At 38.6% G+C, this 18,652-nt stretch overlaps 1 protein-coding gene across 1 annotated transcript in view; it reads right to left on the bottom strand.

Moving 5' to 3' along the window:
* The window catches only part of Efcab5 (EF-hand calcium binding domain 5), a 132,069-nt gene that overhangs the window by 7,266 nt on the left and 106,151 nt on the right, over positions 1-18,652 (bottom strand). Inside the window, exons 21-24 of the mRNA XM_076871378.1 lie at positions 13,828-13,931; positions 10,857-11,110; positions 8,739-9,049; positions 8,035-8,131 (exon numbers count right to left, since the gene is read on the bottom strand). Coding sequence (XP_076727493.1) covers positions 8,035-8,131; positions 8,739-9,049; positions 10,857-11,110; positions 13,828-13,931 — 766 coding nt within the window. The remainder of the gene's footprint in view (positions 1-8,034; positions 8,132-8,738; positions 9,050-10,856; positions 11,111-13,827; positions 13,932-18,652) is intronic.

Genomic DNA, 18,652 nt, shown 5'->3' with positions numbered 1-18,652 from the left:
CAACCCCAGCCCCTAGATTTGTGCTCCTGTAAAAAAAAAATGCAGAAACAAAAAAACAAACAAAAAAATCAATAGAATTAGAAAACAAGAATTTCTCAGGAATTGAATCAAAAAGACAAAAAGATGGAAAGGTGTTGTGTGCGTGTGTGTGTGTGTGTGTGCTGCACTTATTTATTTATTTATTTATTTTGCAGTGCTAGGGATAGAACTCAGGGCCTGATGCATGCTAAGTTAGTGCTCTACCATTGAACTACACCCTAGACAAGAAAGTAGAATTTTTAAGACTGAATCTAGGGAATTTAATGGCCGAATAATAAGAATTGCAAAGAAGGTAGGACAGGGCCACCATCATCCCATCCTTTGTGTACATAAGAGAAAAGCAACTATCCTCAGTGAATGCACTCTGGGCACAGCTTGGTGAGCAGAAAAAGATGTGTGAAGGAAAGGATGCGGCTCCTTCAAGCAGACATAGCTTCAGGCAATGGCACATTGTTTATTGAGTGTGAAGATACTCATCTAGGACTTCAGGACCTGAATTTCATGATTGAAAAGACCCAGCATCAAGATCAACAGATGAAAATAGACAAAAACCAAGTCATATCATTATGAAATTTCACAACCTTAGGGATTAAGAGGTGATCACACAGTTTGGGGGAAAAAAAAAGACCACATGCACAGAATCAGAAATCAGAAAGGCTATAGATTTCTCAACAATAATCTTGAAAGTTAGAAGATAATGGAGCTATTTCTACAAAACATTAAAAGAGTTATGTGACCCAACAATTCCACTCCTCACGTATATACCCAAGAGAACTGAATACATATCCTTACATAAAATTTGTAAACAAATGTTCATAGCAGCATATTCATAGTAGCCCCAAAATGAAAACAACCCACAGGTCTATCAACTGAAAAATAGATAAACAGTATATAGTATATCCATATAAGAGATAATTAAAGGCTGGGGTTGTGGGTCAGTGGTAGAGCACTTGTCTAGCATGTGTTAGGCACTGGGTTCAATTCTTAGCACTGTATAATAAAATAAGTAAAATAAAGGTCCATTGACAACTAAAAAAGTTTAAAAAAGAGATAATCAAGCCATAAGTAAGAAATGAAGTACTGATATGAGTTAGAACAGAAATAGACTTTGAAAGCATACTAAGTGAAAGAAGCCAGACTCAAAAGGCCAAATGTATGATTCCATTTATACAAAATGTTCAGAAGAAGCAAATCCAGAAGACACAGAAGACAGATTAGTTGTTGCCAGGGAACAGAGGGAGAGGAGAAGGGAATGAGCACTTCTGGGTATAGAGTTTCCTTTTGGAGTGATGAAAATGTCATAGAATTAGATAGTGGTGACGATTTTGCAACTTTGGGTCTATATTCAAAACCACAAAATTGCATACTTCAAAATGGTGAAATTTATGTTATGTGACTTATATCTCAATTTTTAAAAATGAAAATGGAGTAATGACTTCAAAATTATATTCCCCAGCAAAATGCAAATCATGTATAAGGGTTGAATAAAAACATTTTAGACATAAAATGTCTCAAAAATTTACCATGGGGGCTGGGGATGTGGCTCAAGTGGTAGCGCGCTCGCCTGGCATGCGTGCGGCCCGGGTTGGATTCTCAGCACCACGTACAAACAAAGATGTTGTGTCCGCCGATAACTAAAAAATAAATATTAAAAAATTCTCTCTCTCTCTCTCTCTCTCTCTCTCTCACTCTCTCTTTAAAAAAAAAATTTACCATGCATGTACTCTTTCTCAGGAAACAACTGTTGGAGATGAACTACTTCAAAACAAAGGAATAAATAAAAAATGATCTAAGAGAATGGCAAAGTAAATTCCTCTGATAGTTTCACAATGAATCTCAGGAAGGTAGCTAACAGCTGATCTAATGGTAGGGGAAAGTCTTCAGATAGAGAAAGAAGTGAGCTCTCTGGAAGAGATGGCTTTGGGAAAAAAATTAAATTGAAACTAAAATTACCTGCTTAACTGTCCTTATAGAAAATCATACAAATAAAATAAGAAAAGCAGTGGAAATTATCAAGAAGTACAGGTCAGGTTCAGTAATCACTCATGTAATTCCAATGACTTGGGAAGCTGAGGCAGGATGATCACAAATTTGAGACTAGCCTAGGCAATTTAGCAAGATTTTGTCTCAAAAAAAAATAAAAAATAAAAAGGGGCTGGAGTTGTAGCTAAGTGGTAGAGCACCCTTGAGTTCAGTCCTTAGTACTGTGAAAACAAAATAAGACACAGAAACTCAAAGAAATCTAAGACATTTAAAAATAAAATTATTGGGGCTGAAGTTATGGCTCAGTGGTAGAGCAAGGCCCTGGGTTAGATCCTCAGCACCACATATAAATAAATAAATAAATAAACAGATAAATAAGTAAAGGTATCGTGTACAACTACCAAAAAATAAATATTAAAAAATAATAAAAATAAAATCATTTACTTCAGGAAAAATCAACAGTAAAAAATGATCAAAATATAGTACATTGGGCTCAGTGATGCACACCTGTAATCCCAGGGGCTCAGGAGGCTGAGGCAGGAAGACTGCAAGTTCAAGATCAGCCTCAGCAATTTTGTGAGGCCCTGAGCAACTTAGTGAGACTCTGTCTCAAAAAATATAATAAAATAAAAGGTTAGGGATATAGAGCACCTCTGGGTTCAATCCTCAGTACAAAAAGACAAAACAAAATATAGTACAATGCTCAGCTGTAGATAACACTTGCACAAAGAAAATCATACAAACATTGCATTTTAATTTAATCCCAAATTAAATAGTACATTGGGAAGATGGGGTAAGAGAATGATGGTATACCAGAAGGAAACCCTCATCTGGGACAACAGGAAATGAATTAGTAAGGTTTAAAATTGGTGACTCAAAAGATAACAATGTGTGCATAATATTAGAAATAGACTTTCGAATACCAGAATAAGCAATAATACCAAAAAGGATTGCCTCTTGGGAGGGGATCTGAGGAGAGTGAGAAGTGATGGACTAGTTGCTTTTAAAATGTTTTACTTTTAAAATATTTATTTGAACTTTTGAAGTATTTTAATAAAAATATACAATTTAAAAATTGTTTTGCTATAAAAGATTGTTTTAACATCCACTAAAGTGAAAAAAAGAGGGATACGTTAAATAAAAAAATGTTCTCATTAAACTAATTTTAAAAGCTTTTAATCAGATGTCCAAGCAACAGTGATATTACCTAGACAAATAAAACCATTTTCAGTTGTTCCTCTTAACTTAAAAACTACTGTTGGAAAGCTTCGAAATTTAAAATCAAAAGGAGTGATAAGGAATAGAAAGGTATTTGCTACTTTAATTTTCTTTCTTTTTTCCTCTGAATAACTTTGAACTGAAAATGGAAGGGCTCTGCATCCATGGGAAATGTGTCAGATATCTGGGCCCCAGCTCTTTTCCAAACCCCCAAAACTCTTCCTGAATAGTGTATAAGTACATGTCTAATATCTTAGCTAAAAGAACTCTAGAAGAGATTTTGTCCAGGACAAAGGGAATCTTTTCTTCCTAGTAAAGAAGCAAGCTACATCTCCAGACTTTTTTTTTTTTTTTTTTTTTTTTTTTTTTTGAGTCAGGATCTTGCTAAATTGCTGAGAGCTGGTCTCAAATTTATAATCTTCCTGCCTCAGCCTCTCAAGTCACTGGGATTACAGGAGTGCACCACTATGCCCAGCAAAGGGATTCTTTTCTAAAACTGAACTGATATTTCCTCTTCCATAGCCTGCAACCGATGAGCAGCCTATAGAGGGCATACCCTGGGCTCTCTGTTAAATCCAGGTCTAGCTGTGATGGCAGCTCTATTCTAACAAGGAAGAGCCAACAATTCCCAAAAGATGCCACTACCCATGATGGTTAGGTTCAAAGAGATGATAGAGAACTGTGATTGAATGTAAGCCAGCATTAGTATATGTTCAAGTTAATAGTAAAGAACAATATTGATATCTTGTCCATTTCACTCTCACCCAGTTTAAAGTATCAGGCACATCCTCAGAGTTCCAGATTGGGGTTCAGTGCTGTATTTCTATCTGTTATTCATCAATTATTGGTAAGCTGTTGTAAAAAGTTTCTGTCTAATCCTCAGCAGTACAGTGAGAATGAAGGAAAGAGTTGTGTCTGACTTTGAAATGGAGAGGGAGGGAACTAGAACCACCTAATTGCAGTAGCAATTACGAAAAGATCTCCTGGGGAAGGGGAATCTTGGACAAGAGTTAATTAGGACTGGGAGTCCAGCACTCCTTTCCCTAATGGCAAGGAATCCCCCTCCATTGTCCCTTTGGGAGGATCACGGTAGTGTTTTGTTGAAGAAGCCAGTGGGTTTCTTCATAGATGATGATAGCGCTGAGGCTTTGATCGCCTTGGCAGAGGAGGACCCTTGGGACTCCTGTACAAGGGGCAGAGGGCCTGGGAAGCTTCTGGCAAGACTAGTGTTGACATGAGAGTGATTCTAGGCATAATTGCAATGGGGGCTAGTTCTAGGGATAGCCTCTAGGTCTGAGAATATTTCCTGTCAGGCTATAATACTCCAAACCTCCTGGAGTGGGGATAGGGGACAGGTCTGGGGCACCCTACATAAAGACCAGGTGAGGCTGGCAGCAGAGGTCCAAAGTGGAATGACCTTTGAGAAGGTGGTCAGACAATATGTAGTAGTGCTAGCATTTGAATTTGGGTCTAATTCTTTCCTTGCAGAGGAAAGAAATGATAACAGGCATCAAACTATTAGCTTACATATGAATGCCAATCTTTATTAGGTATCATTTATTGTATCTGTTTTATTAGGCAGAGTGACAGAGGATAGCAGGTTATTGATGTGCTCCTAAATGCACAGATGCCCGGAAGTGGCCACTGGAGTCACAGGGTACCCCTCAGGGAAGTCAGCAGCATTCATATCCAATGATTTAACCTTGGGAAGCCAGGACTGCTGAACAAATTGCCCACTGCTCCTTCATAGATGACTGCCTCAATCTAAAGTCAGGGCACGACTGCCTAGAGTTTCACCAGAATACCAAATATCCGCTTCTCCAACTAGGGTGAAGTGGATTAGAGTTGGCAACAGAAACCCTTAGACAGTATGAGCGTACCACCAGCTTTAATTCTATGCTTTAGATAAAAATCATTAGTTTAGAAAGCTTGGTGGGTGGGTTAGGAGCTCTGCTATGTGGTCTATAGAAAGGAAGCAGTCCCTTCCTTTCCAGGCAGAAACCTACATATACTGTTGGTGGCATTTCATGCTGGGCGGGGTCATTGAGTAAAGACCTTACTAAAAGCTGCTAGAAGGCCATGTAAACGTTGTGCAATAACAGATTGCCCTTCTAAAAGACTCCTCTCCTTCTGGCACAAACAGAAAGACACTCCAGAGCTCCTCTCCCTTCCCCCAAACAGGAAGCTTAGATTTTACTAATATAATTGCATCTGAAGCAGAAGAACTGGAATCTCGGGGGGGCCTATGAACTTTCTCATTGCTGCTGGACTGCATGATAACACTACAGGCTGGATGGTGGTGGAGCCTACCAGCTGTTGGCTTCTGGCTGAGTGCTGCTCTGTTAACTGCAGTAATTCCTACCACCACCTGAGGGCACTGTTGGAACGCAGAAAACGGTAGGGAAAGTTGGTAGTCAAGGCTTCTCAGAATCAGCTAGGATAGTTCAAAGTGGGAGCAAACAGAAATTTGCATGTGTTCTGAGTCAAAGAAATAGTATAAGAAAACGTAAGATAGTTCTTGTAGGCGAATCAGCGGCAGGGCCCAAGGAGATTCTCTTGAGGCATTGGTACATTGCCATAAAAGGTGCCCTTGAGCTCTCCTATAGCTAGCTGGAGATGGGCATATTAAGGGCTGAGAGACTACTCCTGTTAACACCTCTAAGGTGGAGACTGGAGAGTTATGCTCCTCTCTGACAGAGGGAATGGATTGGACATTGGTGGGTGCCTGAGTCCTTGCCCAAGGAGGGGAACATCACTCTCAGAGGACACAAGGAACCTTAGCAGCAGGAGCTGGTTCTAGGTCAAGGGGTTGGCAGGTTGGTGGGAACCAAATTGGAGTATGGACTCAGGGAGAATATAAACTAGACAAGCTGGTCACACCTGGGGGGAGGTGCTGGGGCTCATGGCAGGTGCTAAATGCATTCCAAAAAGAAGAGCTCAACTAGGTGGGGCTGAGTCTGGGATTTAGACATGCCAGAATCACTGACATAGAAAACATTTCTTCTAGACTTGCCTCTGTGAATAGTAAACAAGTACAGAACGAATATATAGAAGTATACAATGAATAAGCATTCATTTTTTTAATATTTATTTTTAGCCATAGTTAGACACAGCACCTTTATTATATTTATTTATTTTTATGTGGTGCTAAGGATAAAACCCAGTGCCTCACACATGCTAGAGAAGCACTGTACCACTGAGCCACAATCCCAGCCCTCCCCCAGTGTCATTTTGACAATATTCAAGTGGGAAGAGACTCCTCATAGGCATGAATAGTAGGTGATGGGAAGAGCAGGGTGATCTTGGAGGCTGGTTATTACATTTAACTTTTTTTAAAAATATTTTTTTAGTTGTAGTTGAACACAATGTCTTTATTTATTTTTATGTGGTGCTGAGGATCGAACCCAGGGCCTCACATGGGCTAGGTGAGTGCTCCAAACCTGAACCACAACCCCAGTCCCTAAGCCTTCATTTTTGTTGGTGTTGTTATGGAATCCCATGACTAGCACCTTAGAAGTTATACATCTAACACTTATGAAATTAGAAGCTCCCATGAATGAATTGAATTACAGTGGAAACACCATTTCAAATAGGAATTCTAAACTTGACTCACATCACTCATGGTCACATTACTTCATGTTGATTTTTATGTGAATCTCAAGTTCTCTCCTATTCTCTAGCACTTCTTAACTGCTAGAAGCATTTCACCTTCCCATGCTAGATGATATCTCTCACATTCATCCACCTGGTTCACTATTCTACCACCTCTGTGCTGTGGATGCCCACAGCCTGAGGAGTGTGGCCATCCTTTCTGGATTGCCTTTTCCCTCCTCTTCTCCTAGGAATCTCTCTGGTTTTGAGCCTCTGAGCCTAATAAATACATTACAGAAACCTCTGATAGTCTGGAGTCTACACAGAGAGAAGGAGAAGGGGAGGAGATGGAGAAGGACAGGGTTAGGGAGTGATTTCTACAGAGCCATTTTCCCAATTAATGATTAGCTTTTTATAAGTAACAAAGAAGAAGAAAACTTTACATGCATTTGTGACTGGTTCACTCACATCCATGACCTGAGTTGTCTGGTGAGGTAATACATATCAGTGGAGGAACAGCATGTATTTACGCATTTACTTAGATGTGGCCAAAGAGGTTGTCATCTTCTTCAACCTGAAAGTCTTGTTATTCTGCAGTCCTGCTGATTCTCTTCCTCAATATAGACTAGTGATCTAATATTTTATTTAATTCTTTACTAAAGCTAAAGATACTAACTAGCCTTTTTGCTAAATGTTCCTGTCCTCACTGCAGCTCCTATCCATTTTCTTTTTTTAATTTTTAGTTGTATATGGACACAATATCTTTCCTAACATGTGTTAGGCAAGTGCGCTATCACTGAGCTACAACTCCAGCCCATCTTTTCTTTCATTTCATTTCATTTCTTTTTTTTTTAAAGACAGAGTCTTATCATGTTGCCCAGTCTGGTCTTTACTTCTGGATTCAAGTGACCCTCCTGCCTCAGCCTCCTACATAGTTGGGATGCCTGGCTTTGCTTTTTTTTTTTTTTTTAAATGAACAATACACATGTAGTCAATAAGAGAGACAGATGCACTTTTGAATTCTCATATGTGTGGAATAGACAGTCTTTGGGAGGGAATATAGTAGATTATAAACAGTATCCCTCCTATTAGAAAACTTATAGTCATAACTTTTCTCCTAAAAATTTAATTTATGAACTACTTACTTTACTTTAATAAAAGTATTCTTGGCATAGATTTTAAACTGATTAAGTGGAAATTTACCTTTGATATATTTATTAATGAGCTGTACATTGACTTCCACATGGCTAGCAGTTGGATCAAAGGAACAAATACTCTCCACTAAATATTTGTTAACAAACTGTGAACAAAGAACAAAAGAAAAGAAATGGGATCAACAGCAAGTAGAAATACGATGCCCAATTCATCAGTTTACATAATTCTATTTACAAAAAATTTAAAATGGGTACAACTAATCTACGGTGTTAGAAGTCAAGATCATGGTTACCTTTCCTAGGGTGTATGGGTTGGTGGGTAGAGATTATGGGAAAGGATTCAAAGGAGAGTTTAGGGGATGTCAGTAACGTTCTGTTTCTTTCTTTCATTCATTTTTTTTTTCAATCAGGGATTGAACCCAGGGGTGCTTTACCACTTAGCCACATTCCCAGCCCTTTTTAGTTTTTATTTTGAGACACGGTCTCACTGAGTTGCTTAGGGTCTCACTAAGTTTCTGAGGCTGGCTTTGAACTCACAATCCTCCTGCCTTAGTCTCCCAAGCTGATGGGATTACAGGTGTGGGCCATGGCACCCGGCATATTCTGTTTCTTGATGCATCTATTACATGGATGTGTTCATTATGTGAATAATCTTGCATTTGTATACTTATAAGTTGTGTTATTATTATGATTTGTACACTCAAATCTGTGCAGGTTATTATTCATAAAAATAGTGATTTTAAGAAAACGTACAATTTTATCCTTATCCCAATCTTCTGATTCAGATTCAGATTCAGATTCACTTGCAGGTTCAGATTCCAAATCTGTATGAAAGAATAAGATAACTCCCTTCAGGATGTCATGCACTAGGTTTACGTGGGCTTTCAAGTCCTTGGCCTTGCTGTCTTTAGAAGACGTTGTCTCTATCTGAGTACTATGATCGTAGAGCAACAGTGTCACAAAGTCCATGGAACTAAGTAGTTTGAGGCATGCCTGCAGTTCCTGCAGCATGATTCGGAAGAAGATAATTCCTGCTCGTTGGACTTCCCCAACTTTTTCCATCTCTGAAAGAATAGAATGACATTGTTGACATCACAAATTGATATTGAGTCCCATACATTGCTTTTCCCTAGGATTATAAGCCTATTTCAGGGCTAGGGTTGTGGCTCAGCGGTAGAGCACTTGCCTAATACGCATGAGACCCTGGGTTCGAGCCTCAGCACCACATAAAAATAAATAAAGATATTTTTATAAATAAAAAGATATAAATATTTTTTTATTTATAAATAAAAAAAAGCCTATTTCAGTAAACATCATTTTCCTCAGGAAAAAGACCATGTCCCATGTTTTATTTTATTTATTTATTTTGCAGAACTGAAGATTAAACCCAAGGCCTCATGCATGCTAGCATGCTAGGCAAGTCCTCTATCACTGTATATCCCCAGATCTTTTTATTTTTTATTTTGAGACAGGGTCTCACTAAGTTGCAGAGGCTAGCCTTGAACTTGTGATCTTTCTGCTTCAGCCTCCTTTAATCCTCTGGGATTAAAGGTATGCATCACCTGGCTCATGTCATATGATTTTAAACTATCTTAGTCTCTCTGTACATGAAATCAAAAGAAATATGGAATTATGCCTGGAAGGAGGCTTTGAGAAAAGGCAAAACCTTGAGTTTCAGAGTTAGACATTTAGTTTTTTAAAAAATATTTTTTAGTTGTCAATGGACCTTTATTTAATTTATTTATATGTGTTGCTGAGGATCAAACCCAGTGCTTCACACATGCTAGGCAAGTGCTCTACCACTGAGCCACAATCCCAGCCCCTAGACCCTTAGTTTTAATGCATTCTTTCTCTCTACTAGTACCATTGTCTCTTTGAGTATCCTTTTCCTCTTTTGTGAGAATGAAGCTAATCCTATTTCCCTGGTGAGGTGGGAATTAAATGAAATAACATACAGAAAAATGCTCAGTCTCACTCTTTATACAGAGTGAACACTCAAAGACACGAGTTTTCTTTCTTCTTCTTCTCCTCCTCCTTTATGATGGGGTCTCACTATGTTTCTCAGTCTGGTCTTGAATCTAGGCTCAAATGATCCTTCTGCCTCAGCCTCCCAATTGGCTGGGATTACAAGTGTTTGCCACCACACTTGGCTTTCTTCTCTTTTCTTAACGTACTATGTAATGGTTAACAACCTTTCCACTTAATCCCACATAGTGTTATACTAATTCATTCTTGCCGAAGGTTTCCATGCCTCTTTCTTGCCCTCCTCTCTAACCTAGTATTATGCTCAGATAGTGAGTGTGAAGTCACAAGAACTGGGTCTAGTCTTGGCTCTGCCACTAGCTTGCTTTGGACCTTAGACAATCTATTTTTGTGAGCTTTAGATCCTGCATCTGTCAAATGAGATGTTCTGATTGGTTAATGCTGTGTAATGTCTTGGAAAGAGCACCCAATCCAGCCTTTCCAATTTATTGTTTCCTTTCTTTGAACTTCATTTCCCTCACCTGTAGAATGGGTTCTCACCATTTACTTTATAAGGTTATGGTAAGGATTAAACGAAAAAACACATTTAAAGTGTCAACACCTGACAGGGCATTTGATAAAGCTAGTTCCATCTTTCCTTTATGAGTCCTTCCAGTTCTAAAATTGTATTCCTCTAACCAAAGATAATGTGATTCCATTCCTTTTGCTTTAACTTATAAACACTACTCTTCAGGCTAAGACTGCATAAGGGAATTCATTTCACCTGGAAAAACCTACATATTGAAACAATTCATTTTAGAAACTGCATCCTTCATCACATTGCCTGTGATTTCCCCCAAACCTAAGATTGCCTGTGATTTCCCCCATGAATCCAGACCTTCATAATACCTAAGACAATGTTTTTCTTTATCTCTCCGGAGAATTCTCCTAGTATTTCATAGCAGGCAGCTTGGATCACCTTCATCATTTTCTGTAGATCTTTATATTCTTGATAGAACAACATCCTGGTCTGGCCAATGTTAACATCAAGGGCTCCCAGAGCCTCTCCTGTTCTCTCACGAAGGGGAATTACTATATGGGTTTCTCCACAGGCAGAGGCCAGAACAACTTCTGAACTGTCTGTACACTTGAAGAGGAAATCTCTGAAGCTAAATCCAAAGAAGTACAAGGATATTAAAATCAGCCTATTCACGTCATTCCGCTCAAACATACTGAATTACTCTCTTGTACCCACCTCACTGCCACCATACCAGTCCTGGTTGCTGTTTCATTTGCATAGAATGCTGCATCCCTCAATTTCACATGGTTCTGTCCTTCAGTTCAACTCAGCTCAAACGTCCTCTCAGCATGAAAGCCTTCCTTGATTATCCGATCTAACTAAAGTAGTAGCACTGGGACACTCTGCATCATGATGCTCTGCTTCATTATCTTTTGCCTTGTACATGCGAGGCAAGCACTCTACCAACTGAGCTATATCCCCAGCCCCATCTGCTTCATTATCTTTATCATATAGGAATTAGTCTTATCTGAGAGTGTACAGTGTTTTGTTTACTTATCTTGGCTAATATGTGTTAGTTGAATGCGGGAAGGAAAGATGAGTGTGTTAGGTCAGGTTCCCTAGAAGCAAAACCTGTGACAAGGATGCTAATACAAGTAATTTAAGTGCTTTTGGGTAAAACCCATGAGGGACTGAGGGAAGCAGCATAGGGAAGTGGCAGAGGCTAAGTACCAATGTGATTTCAGGTGAAGTCTAGCCTCAGCCTGATCCAAAGGGGTAAGATCTGGGAGGTGAATGTAGTAAAGAACTTGTCCCACCCTGAGGCAAGGGAAGGGTCTCTTGCATCTTTGTGCTCATCAGTCATTGGTTCTAAGCTGCTCTGGGGATGAGGTAGCGGTTTGTGGTGGAAGAGTTTTCACATAACTTTTTTTTTAATATTTTTAGATGGAGATGGACACAATACTTTTATTTTATTCATTTATTTTTATGTGGTGCTGAGGATTGAACCCAGTGTCTTTCGCACATGAGGCAAGTGCTCCACCACTAAGCTACAACCCCAGCCCTTCACAGAACTCATGAGAATATCTCTGGGCAGGTGCTCCAATCACTGGAGGGCACTCCTCCAGGGAAAGTTACAATGTCAAGTGTCCCTTCCTGCAGCAGTATCCTCAGAAGCTGGCAAAAGGCATATTGGGCATCTGGGCAGGGTATTCTTTAGCATCTATTTCAGTGAAAGACTGAGATTTTCATGGAAATACAGTGGCTGCTTCTTTCTCTAGTGAATCATAGACACATTTTTCCTCATCTGCATTTGATGTTGGGCTTCCATTCCTTTAAATCATTTGTAAAAATGTTAGTTCTTTGTCTAGCCTCAAAAATCACATTTAATAGTTCAGAATATGAATCCAATAATGACAGGTAAGATTAGTCCTTCTGCCAGGTGCTGTGGTGTACACCTCTAATCCCAGCAGCTTGAGAGGCTGAGATAGGAGTATTGCGAGTTCAAGGCCAGCCCCAGCAATTTAGCGAGGCACTAAGCAACTCAGTGAGGCCCTGTCTCTAAATAAAAATACAAAATTGGGCTGGGGATGTAGTTCACTGGTTGAGTGCCCCTGAGTTCAATTCCCAGTACCAATAAATAGATAGATAGATAGATAAAGAAATAAAGAAATAAAGAAGAAAAAAAATTAATCCTTCTGCTATTCCCATTCCTTGCTACTATTAAGCCATCACTTTTTATATTTGTGAAGACCACAGTAACGAGGCATCTATCAAACTTTCCAGGCATATTAAGAAAGGCTATAGGTCAATAGCATTCCTCCAAAGGCATATGCTCTGAGTTCTACACAGAATCCAGAATATGAGTCTAGGTGTTAAAAGGAATCCAGCAAAATGCTTGACTAACATAGGAATAATCATGTTGAAAAAAGCTTGGAACTAAATGAACATTCTGGCATGAGGCCAAATTAAAATTTAATTAACATGTATTTAAATATCAAATTAGCCTACTAGTCTGAGATGGGTTAATGCAGTCAGTCCCTTTTGTAATACACATGTTCTCAGTTAAGATCTGTTTTGTATCTGTACAGATGAATAATGTTCCTTCCCTTCCATAGGTGACAGTCATTCTATGTAATGTACAACCGGGAACCTATCTAATTTTCTAACTTTCCCTCTCCTCCCTTTCCTTCTTCCTGTTTTCTTTGAATAAAAAAGTGCACATTAAAAAAATATACATTCACAATCTAGCTAACATTAACAGATGAACTCTAATAAGTGATATGGAGGGATTATTCATAATCACGGGGGATAATGGATACAGTTATTATTCATAATCATTTTTTGTTGAATTCCATACTTATAAGAAAATCAGAAAATAAAATACTGTCCTGCTTTAAAATACACAATTTTGCAATTTTAATCTGGAATACCAACGAAATCTGTTTTAAAAAGCAGTTGATAGAAAAGGAGTTACTATGTCTCAGGGAGTCAAATGTTCTAAAAAAGTTTTTGTTTAAAAGCCAACTGATGGAGAATAGATCACTGGTTTCCAGGTTTAGGTATGGGTTGAAAGACTGATTTAGGAGTGTTAGAGTTGTTCTGTATCCTATTTGGTGCTAATGATTATAAGAATATGTGCATTATTAAAACTTGCAGGTCTGTAAACAAACAAAACAAATGATTTTTGGTGTATATAAATTTTAAAATAATAAATAATGAATGTAATAATAAAGAGTAATAATTTTATAATAATGAGGAATGAGTATGTACTAATAAAGGGCAGAAGCTATGTCTTTCAGATCTACTATCATACCACTAGATTGTGTTCTGGCAATCAAAGAAAACAGATACATTTCATACCTGAAGACACATGTTTTCCTGAAGGTAATAGGGGGATTTGTGTGGATTTCTGTTAGACCCAGCTTCCCTGTAACCATCATATTGCGTAAAACATAGTCTGAATCCTTAAAAAGAGGAAGAGATTTCATTAGAGTAGTAATTATACCTCATATTCTCTTTAAAGCTTTTGGGGACCAATAAATGGAGAAAAATTAGGAATGTGTAGATGACCTCTAGCTTTAAGGGCAGTGACATTTTATTTATTCAGTACCATTAAAGAACAAAGTGTTTCATAAGAGAAAATTTTCAAAAGAATAATATTAAATGCACCAACTTATTTTTTGTAATTATGATAAAACTGTGTTTATATTATTTTTCTGATTTTAAAAATGCATTATAGGGGCTGGAGTTGTAGCTCAGCGGTAGAGTGCTTGTCTGCATATGTGAGGCACTGGGTTTGATCCTCAGCACCACATAAAAAAATAAACAAACAAAATAAAGGTATTGTGTCCATCTACAACTAAAAAAGAAATTCTTAAAAAAAATGCACTGTATGCTGGATGTGGTGGCATATGCCTGTACTCTCAGAAGCTGGGGAGGCTGAGGCAGGAGGATAGAGTTCAAAGCCAGCCTTAGCAAAAGTGAGGTACTAAGCAACTCAGTGAGAACCTGTCTCTAAATAAAATACAAACAGGGCTGGGGATGTGGCTCAGTGGTGAGTGCCCCTGAGTTCAATCCCTGGTACCTACTCCCCAAAAAAGGCTGGATCTCTGCCATATGTCTGTAATCCCAGCTACTTGGGAGGCTGAATCAGGAGGATCACAAGTTCAAGGCCAACCAGGGTAATTTAGAGACTATCAAAAAACAATTTTTTTAAAGGCTGGGGATTTAGCCTAGTGGTAGAACTTTGCTATTATGCATAAGGCTCTGGGTTCAATCCCCGGAACTGCAAAAAAAAAAAAAAATGCATTGTAGAATATTTGGAAAACATAGAAAAGCCCAAACAAAATAAATATATTTTTTAGAAGAGCTTCTGAAATATCTTTATTTTATTTGTTTATTATTTATATGTGGTCCTGACAATTGAACCGAGTGCCTCACATGCGCTAGGCAAGTGCTGTACCACTGACTTACAACTCCAGTCCCAATAGATATAATTTAAAAAAAAAATCTCCAGTGAGGTCTTTCTCCCTATCAGTTCACTGAAACTGTAAAACTGTTCTTGCCAAGGGGCTACAAGTGTCTCTTTCATTTTCAAACCCATTGTTTATGGATTTGATTTATCATTTTCATCTACCTCTTGACAGCATTTGATTCAGTGAACAATCCCCCTCCCTACCACCTCTTTTTTTTTTTTTTTTTTTTTTTTTTTTGGTACCGGGAATTGAAGCAGGGGTATTTACCCACTGAACCACATCCCCAGACCTTCCTCTTCTTTTTCTTTTAAAAATTTTTTTTAGTTGTAGATGGACACAATATCTTTCTTCCTTGATTTATTTTTATGTGGTGCTGAGACTCAAACCCAGTGCCTCATACATACTAGGCAAGTGCTCTACCACTGAGCTATAGCCCCAGCTCCCCCAGCCCTTCTTTTTTTTTTTTTTTTTTTTAAAGAGAATTTTAATATTTATTTTTTAGTCTTCGGCGGACACAACATCTTTGTTTGTATGTGGTGCTGAGGATCGAACCCGGGCCGCACGCATGCCAGGCGAGCACGCTACCGCTTGAGCCACATCCCCAGCCCCCCAGCCCTTCTTTATATTTTATTTAGACACAGGGTCTCACTGAGTTGCTTATGGCCTGGATAAGTTGCTAAGGCTAGCTTTGAATTCTCGATCCTCCTGCCTCAGCCTCCCAGCTGCTGGGATTACAGTTGTGCAACAACATGCCTGGTTTCTCTTCCTGATATACTTTTCTTCACTAGGCTTTTGAGACACCATTTTCTCTTGGTTATTCTCCTACCTCACTAAACATTCCTTCTATTCTCCTTGCTTCTTCTTTATCTCCTTTACTCCTAAGAGGTTTTCAGAGCTGGGATTGTGGCTCAGTGGTAGAGCACACACCTTACACATTTGATCCTCAGCACCACATTAAAAACAAAGGTATTGTGTCCATCTACAACCAAAAAAATATTTTAAAAAAGAGGTTTTCAACCTGTAGGTCAAAACCTATGAAAATATTTTTGAGTCTTGATGAACATTTTTTTTTTTGTAGAAACTAGTTATTTATAAGAAAGCAATATTAATATATTTAGAAAATACACTAAACCGTAGGAAAGAACAATTCAATTAGGGGAAATAAAGTGAAGTTCTTATATGCCCCCTTTAAAAAAATAACTCTTGGAATAAAAGAGAAACTCTAATAAAGGGATCCATAGTGGCTGTATGCTGAATTGTTCTTGGAAGATGAACAACGGCTTTGTGAAGTGAAACTTTCTTGATTCCACACTCCTTGACCTCAAATGTTCTACCAAACTCTAGATGAAAAATGTTTTCTACATTATACTTGGTGTCTTGGTTTGATTTGCACTGCCAAAACAGAATATCCCAGACTGGATAATTTATAAAGAAGAGAATTTTATTTTTTATAGTTTTGGAGGTTGACATCCAGTATCAAGGTGTCAGCATTTGGTTAAGCTCCTCTTCTGATGGAAGGCTTAGGGTGAGAGAGGGCTAGAGATCAAACTTGCAACCTCCAGTCCTTTTATAATCAGAATTAATCCATTTATGAGGGTGGAGAATCATGACCTAAACACTTTTCATTAAGCCTCACCTCCCTGCACAACAGGAACTTGTGATCCTCCTGCTTCAGCCTCCTGAGAAGCTGAGATTACAGGTCTGCACTAATATACCCAGAATCCTCTTTTTCTTTCTTTCTTTCTTTTAAATTTATTTCTTTCATACATGACAATAGTGGAGTGCATTACATTCATAATTATCCATTCACAGCACAATTTTTTGTAACTCTGTATATAAAGTATGTTCACACCAAATTATGCCATTATATATAAGCTCTCTTTTTTTTGCTTAAAATTCTTAATACACCTTTATACCACCATTTATCATATCTCTGTTTGTATATAACGTGTGTTGACACCAAATTCACATCTTCAAACATGTTTTTTTGTATAATGATGACCCTCTCCTTCCACCATCCTAGCTATTCTCCTTCTCTCTCCTTTTTCCTCCCACCCCTATTCCCTATCTAGAGGTAATTTTCCTCCCATGCTCTCCCTCCCTACCTCACTTTGAGTCACCCCTCTTATATCAGAGAAAACATTTGGCATTTGTTTTGTTGGGATTGGCTAACTTCACTTAGCATAATCTTCTCTAATGCCATCCATTTCCCTGCAAATGCCATGATCTTATTCTTTTTTAGTGCTGAGTAATACAGAATCTTCTTTTAAATTAAACAAACAACTCTCATTAAAACCTAGCCCATTATGGGTTTGATCCCCAGTACTGCAAAACAAACAAATAAAAAAAACCCCCAAACCCCCATAGATTCACATGTAACTGTAAGTCCTTTGTCAAATAGGTGGCAATTTCCCCCCAGTTTATCATTAATAGCTTAATTTTATTTACTTATTTTGCAGCTCTGGAGATTGAAGCCAGGGCTTCAAGCATACCAGGCAAGTGCTCTACCATGAGATACATCCTCAGCCCTTTTTATTTATTTACTCTTTCTTTTGAGACTGGGTTTCTCTAAATTGCCCATGTTGGTCTAAAAATCTGTGATCTCTCTGCTTCAGTCTCCTGAGTAGCTGGGATCGTAGGTGTGTACCACCCTGCCTGGCAATACTCAGCTTTTTTTTTTTTTTTTTTTTTTTTGTACTGGGGATTAAATCTATGGGCACTTTATCACTGAACCATTTTTATTTTTTATTTATCTCACTTAAGTCACTTAGAGCCTTGCTAAATTGTTGAGGTTGGCCTGGAATCTTCAATTTTCCTGCCTCAGTCTCCCAAGTTTCTGGGGCTGCAGGTATGCATGCCTCCATATCTGGCAGCTCTCAGCTATTTTTAACATCAAAATCTAACCATAGCATCTTGTATCTAGGAGAAAATCCTAACTAGAGCCTTAGATAGGCTGATCTGGTCTTTGCCCTGCTGTGACTTCACTCAAACCCTGATTGCTGGTGAACCTCCTCTCACCTCACCTTTCAACATGATCTTCTCTGTTACCATGAAATAGCCCTGGGGATATACCATGACCTTTGAGACTTTGTCCATGTTGTCACAATTCTGAGATTATACACCATGGAAGCCAAGTTTCTTGATGATTGCTCTGGGCCATTTTGGCCTTTTCCATGGTACCTACATATTATTTTCCTTAAGGTCCTGAATAGGTAATTCTGAATCCTCCCCAGACCTCCACACACTTTGGCCTCACTGGGGAAGTAGCCCATAAGATGGGGTAGACTACTCCAGACCCAAGAACACTTCAAGGCTCCCACTTTCACTCCAAATCATCCCCCTCCCAAGAGCAGTGCCAACAAGGAGGTATTCTCTACTTCATGACATAGCTACCCTACCAAGAGCTATGTGATTCTACTTTTCTATGGCCAAGGCTTCATTAATTTGCCCCAGCCACTGAGGGAGGAAGCCCAGACCTGGTAGGAAGGAAAGGAAAAAAGAAACCAGGAGGGAAGGGCGATGTCTCTGGTAGGCCAGGCAAAGAACTGGGAGACAACCAAGATGAGGCCACCACATGATCAGGCACACTGCAGAACCATTTAGCTTTTTTGAAAGGAAGATACCTTTCCATTCATTCTCATCATATAAAAAAAAATTCTTATGTTAACTGTAAAAATGTAAAGCAAACATCAAGAATTCATCATATTATA

This window comes from Callospermophilus lateralis, chromosome 11 (assembly GCF_048772815.1).
Source record: "Callospermophilus lateralis isolate mCalLat2 chromosome 11, mCalLat2.hap1, whole genome shotgun sequence".
NCBI classification, from domain to species: domain Eukaryota; kingdom Metazoa; phylum Chordata; class Mammalia; order Rodentia; family Sciuridae; genus Callospermophilus; species Callospermophilus lateralis.
This window is presented reverse-complemented; position numbering and strand designations above follow the sequence as displayed.